The 5663-nt window shown below is 39.5% G+C and overlaps 1 protein-coding gene across 3 annotated transcripts in view; it reads right to left on the bottom strand.

Moving 5' to 3' along the window:
- Positions 1–365: 365 nt before the first annotated feature.
- Positions 366–5663, bottom strand: part of LOC110033178 (probable LRR receptor-like serine/threonine-protein kinase At5g10290) — a 36604-nt gene continuing 31306 nt past the window's right edge. For all 3 annotated transcript variants that reach the window (XM_020737080.1, XM_020737081.1, XM_020737082.1), the window contains 2 exons: positions 1597–1991; positions 366–852 (listed from right to left, as the gene is read on the bottom strand). In XM_020737080.1, the coding sequence (XP_020592739.1) occupies positions 538–852; positions 1597–1991 (710 nt within the window). In that variant the 3' untranslated portion in view covers positions 366–537. The remainder of the gene's footprint in view (positions 853–1596; positions 1992–5663) is intronic.

Below are 5663 nucleotides of genomic sequence, written 5' to 3'. Positions count from 1 at the left end.
ATTAACGAGCCGAACACGAGCTTTTTAACGAGTCGAACACGAGCTGTTCGCGAACAACGAGCTGTTTTGACAGCCCTAAATACAAGAATCGGCACCGGAGGCAAATGCCTCTTCCTTTGTTTCGATGTAGTACTTAAATTTAAAGCATTTGACTTAAATTTATAATTCGTTGAACTTTGATTTAAGAAAACTTATAGTTGAATTGAACTTTAATTTTACATGCACAAGTAACTAATGTATTTAATTAAACTTGAAATTATCTACATACCAAAATTATAATTATGACCTCACATCAATATGTATAAAAATTACATATTGAAACTCTGAAGCAAACTTCAGTCAAGCTTGATTTCATCAATATGTATAAAAAATACATATTAAAACCCGGCAAATATAAAGCCCTTAGAAAATAAAATCCACAAATAGTCTCAGGTTGATAATGGAATTACACTTTTTATTTTCCACAAAACCAACTTAATGAAATATCTTACAAATGCAAAATCTGCAACATGAATCCCGACTAAAAACACAAGCAACTCATCTTCCACCAGACAACTCAATCGCATCCTGGTTATTGATGGAATCATCACCCCAATCAAATCTCCTCTGAAGCATTTCATACTCTTGCCTCCTATTGACCTCGACCTGCTGCCATTCCTCCCATCTCTCAGACAAGCCCTCCCCTTCGAGCATCCGAACCACCTCGGACATTGACGGACGATCTTCCGGCGTTGCCTGGGTGCACAGGAGAGCCACCTGGATCATCTTCTCCACTTCCTCAACATTGTAGCTCTTGTTCAAATTACGATCGACAATGGATTCAAGACGCTTTTCTCGCACCAATTTTTTGACCTGTTGAAATGCGGAAGGAGAGAAAAGTGAATAAAAGTTAGCATTTCATAATTAGCCTTATTCCTTATATCAGTTAAGAAACGTCGGTGTCAATAATTGACTCAACATGCCAGCTTGACCAGAACTCTACTAAGAAAAATCTAAGTTTGTGTTGGCCGAGTAATTTTCAGGTCGGGTTTGAGTTAGAAATTATAACCCATTAACTCTTTCTAGTCAGATTCAGGTTTACCCACCAAAAAAAAATTAACCAGAAAAAACCCATTAACCCAAAATTGACACTTGCTAAGATCTAAATTGACCTAAAATCGACCCGGATAGGTGTCGTCGTGCCTTATATTAAATGAGTTATATAGGCCAGGTTCATGTCAATAGGTTGAAGGCAAGTCAAGTTTGAGTTGGACTTTCTAATTCATTTAATATGCAAATCAGGTTCAGATCAAACCCGAATCCAACCCACAAACCTGTTTTGACACCGCTAGCGTCACCAAAAAATTAATCAAATCCATATAAATTTTCATTCAATTTTCAAATCTCAAACCACCAGAATATTTAGAACAAAACATTCACTTCACATGGCAATTCATCATTTTCACTATTAAGCTAATGTTTCCTAAAAAATTCAAGTAAAATAAAGAAAACAAATAAAATGAAGCAAAAACAGACACCAAAATGAGCAAACAAATAGCCTTAGAGCCACCAATGAAGTTTCAGAAAATGAAAAAGGTAGAGGATAAAGGAACTTACATGATCCAAGAGTAATACATCATCTTCCCCCTCTAAGCGTGAAAAATCTATGGCTCGCTGACCTGTGACAAGTTCAAGCAGCATGATCCCATAACCAAAAACATCAGTCCTCTCTGATGATTTCCCTGTGGACAGATATTCAGGAGCTATGTGGCCCATAGTCCCTCGAACCTGAGTTGTCACAGAAGTCTTCCTCACATCCACCAGTTTGGCTAAACCGAAGTCCCCAACAACAGCTTCAAAATCTTCATCAAGTAACACATTAGCAGCTTTTACATCACGATGAATAATCTTGGGATTGCAGTGCTCATGAAGGTACTCCAGTCCACGAGCTGTGCCTAAGGCCACTCGTTTTCTAGTATTCCAGTCTATTACTGGCTCTCCGGGTTTAAAATCTGCACTAACATGGGAAAAAAAGAGGAATATCTATATGGCCTGATACAAAAATATGCATAAAGCAATTGAAAATACATATAATTTAAAAAAAAAAGAAAATTAACAAAGCCATGTTTCAATTCAGACAGACAGCCGTATCCGCATCATTATGAAGAGACGAAAATATGATTAGTGTTAACTACTTAATTTTCCACCAATAAGAGTAAGGACAATCTAAGATGAAGAGGGTGCAGCAGGTTTTTGACACAAAGATAACTACTTCAGATGTCCCACCCCTTGCATCATATGCAATGTACCAATTAAAGAAAGGGTGGTAGAGCTACTTGTTCATGCAAGAACATTTAGAAAGAAAAATAAAAGGAGTGACAGATATCAAGTTTCAAAAATATAATGTTCCACATTTTACTTCAAATAAGATTTTGATACGATCCGACCTCAAAATCGACTCCAATTTTTACAGAAGTTAGGGCAAACACAACCATTTTCTTCAATAATCTAAACAACACACACAAATACAAAAAATAAACACCTACAATTTGAGGGGTAGGAAATCACTCCTAAGACCTAAACCAAAGACCACAACTCATTATCATGCATAAAGCTAACCCTAAACATAACAGGACTATTAATACCGAACAATAGTAATAATAAACGACTAAATTGCCCTTAATCGTACAAAAGACAAATTTGCTCTTAATCTAAGCACCCTCGTAACAATACTCACCGCCCCAACACCCAAAAAGGCACCTTGTCCTCAAGGTGGGAAAAATATGAGAGTGCTCCTCCCCCACATCCATCTCTATTTCTTCATTCTCTTCTTCCTCATTCTGCACTATAAACTTGTATCAATCAATCCTTGCAAATGGTGTCATGGGATAAACTTCTCATTACACCCAAAAAACATCCCCTTGGCTCACTTATCCTGAATCTTTGTCTCTGTAAGATGCTTGAATGTTGCTACCCGTCGGGTTCCATTATTCGTGTCCGCTGCAGCCTCCCTCTCGACTTACACTGTCTGAACTTTTGGCATCGCCGTGGTTGCAGTAGTTCCGTACGACACTCCAACTTTGTTGTTCCTATTGGCTTTCATCATCTGGTTCTTGTCCTCCAACAGCTAGGCTAGCTCCATCATCTCCCTTAATCCCTGCAATCTTAGTAGTCGGAGTATTGCAAGTATATCGGGCTAAACCCTTCATGAAATTTCCCTCCATTCCTACTTCAAAAATCCCCCACTGTCGTCCCAACAATAGTTTAAATCTCTTCCTGAATTCCATGATCATCCCCTCCTGAGTCAAAGCATAGAATTGCTCGTGTAGGTCTCCTTCTCGAATGGCTCAGAAACGTTCCAACAAACAATCATTAAATTCATCCAACAAACGAATCGGGAATCTAGCCTCCTTCCACTGAAACCAGGCTAAGGTCTTCCCCTCCAAACACAATCTTGCCACCATGAGTTTCTCCTACCCATCTAACTAATTCACCGTGAAGTATCGCTCCGCTCAATACACCCACATCTTCCCCCTCGAAGATCGGTATCTTCAACTTCTTAACTCTAATATCTCCACCCCAACTTGGTCTTCCTCCCGTATTTCCCCCCATGTATCTAAGGTGGAACTCCCTCCTCCGATCTTAAGCATACCCAACTCTCGATTTCCTCCTTCCTCATGTTCTTCCATACCCTTTACACCATCCCTCGAATTTTCGGCCCATCCCCCTCCCTCGGAATTCTCTACTCCCCCTCCTCTCACAGTCCTAGAGGGGTGCTCTTCTTGGTAGATGATGTCGTCCTCATTGTCTTCTCGTTCAATCTACTTCCCTTTTGACCTGGCTAAGGATTCCATGATCAACCCTTGATTAGGGTTTGCAACTGAAGCGATCGGCATGTCATTGGACTGCATTTCTATGAGCTTTTCATCATCTCTCGTATTTCTCCTATGCTCTCAAATTCATCCTCCATTTGCCTTTCTATGGACGAAAACTATCCTCCTTTATGGCGAACATTTCTTCCATCCAAGTTCTGATTTGACTCGTCTCTTCCTCTGACTTCTTCTCCCACGCCTCTATTTTCTTGGTCGTCGTTTCTACTAGAAATATTTTATATCATGCAAGAGAAACTACTGAATGATGAAATCTAATCAACAGCTTCCACGTAGCTCTCATGGTAAACGTCGATGCTTCCAAGTTACATGGGGCACTACAGATCGCGATTGTATCGCATGTGAGGAAAGGAAAATTGCAATTTTTGGGTCTCAATAAGCTGCCTCCCCATTTCTGCCTTCCCAAATAGTTTTGGTCATGATATAACATGTACATGGCACGTAAGGAAGAGAAGAATGGGAGTTTCGGATCTTTGTAGCCATTCCATACTTATACATTCCCTAGCTAGCTCTGATCGAGACTGGATCGCGTAGAAGGCACGAGAGGAGGAGAAGAATGTGAGTTTTTGGTCTCTGTTCACTGCTTCCCAATCGTTGCCTTCCCAAACCATGTCTGATCGCAATCCTATCAAGTAGAAGGCGCTAAAACAGGAGAGATCGTGAGTTGAGGATTTTTATACACCGCGATTTCGTTGATGTCGTTGATCTTCACAGAAGAAGACATGATTCCTTCGTTGCCTTCCCCACAAGCTATGATTGAGGGGAGAAAAGTTGTGGCTGGTCGCTATAAGCTGCGATTATGTAGTCATAGTCGCAACTGCTTTGCACTAGTATGGAGCGGAAGGAGGTGAGTTCCTATCCTAGTTATGTCGCGATTCTTCCCCACGTCACGATCTATTGTCTTATGTAAAGCCGCAATCCCTTCATTGCCTTCTTCAGCGAGCCGCGAGCCCGTTGTTGCCTTCCCTACAAGCTTAAATTGCAACTGTATGACAATTCTGAGCACTTATTCCCAGAACTGTTGATCTGATACCAATACGATCTGACATCGAAATCGACTTGAATTTTTACAGAAGTTAGGGTAAACAAGAATATTTTCTTCAATAATCCAATCAACTCACATATATACATAAGATAAACACCAACAATTCGAGAGGTAGGCGATCTCTCTTAATTCCTACAATTCGAAATGTAGCAAATCTCTCCCAAGACCTAAACCTAAGACTCACAACTCAATCTCTTGCAAAAATTTAACCCTAAACATAACAAGACTATTTATACCAAACAATCATAAAAATAAATGACTAAATTTACCTTAGGCATACAAAAGACAAATTTTCCCTTAGGCTTAGCGCCCACGTAACAAATTTTTCTGATGAAGAGATTATTCAACATAAAGATGATGAAATGGAGTTCAATGACTGAACATTTGACTAATTTCAACATTGTGACAAACCGATTGTATTCTGTGGACATCAAATTTGATGATGATGTCAGGGCACTGTCAATTCTATCTTTAATGTTAGATAGCAGTGGTGGACTAGCCAGAACTATAAGCAACTCTTCAGGTAATATGAAGTTAAACTCTGATTACATCGTGAGGCTAATGCTGAATGAAGAGATTCACAAGAATGCAACGAGCCTTAAATGTTTAAGTTCTGCGTTAAAAGTTGAGAACGGAAAAAGAAATCTGGACAAAAATACAGGCATAGATAAATTTAAGTTCAGAAGAGGAAAGTCCAGGTTAGGAAAATAAAATGACAAAGGTGAATGTTGAAACTATGGAAAGAAATC

Source organism: Phalaenopsis equestris, unplaced genomic scaffold, assembly GCF_001263595.1.
Source record: "Phalaenopsis equestris unplaced genomic scaffold, ASM126359v1 Scaffold001110, whole genome shotgun sequence".
In the NCBI taxonomy this organism is placed as follows: domain Eukaryota; kingdom Viridiplantae; phylum Streptophyta; class Magnoliopsida; order Asparagales; family Orchidaceae; genus Phalaenopsis; species Phalaenopsis equestris.
Note: the sequence above shows the minus strand (reverse complement) of the source record. Positions and strands in the feature narration are given on the sequence as shown.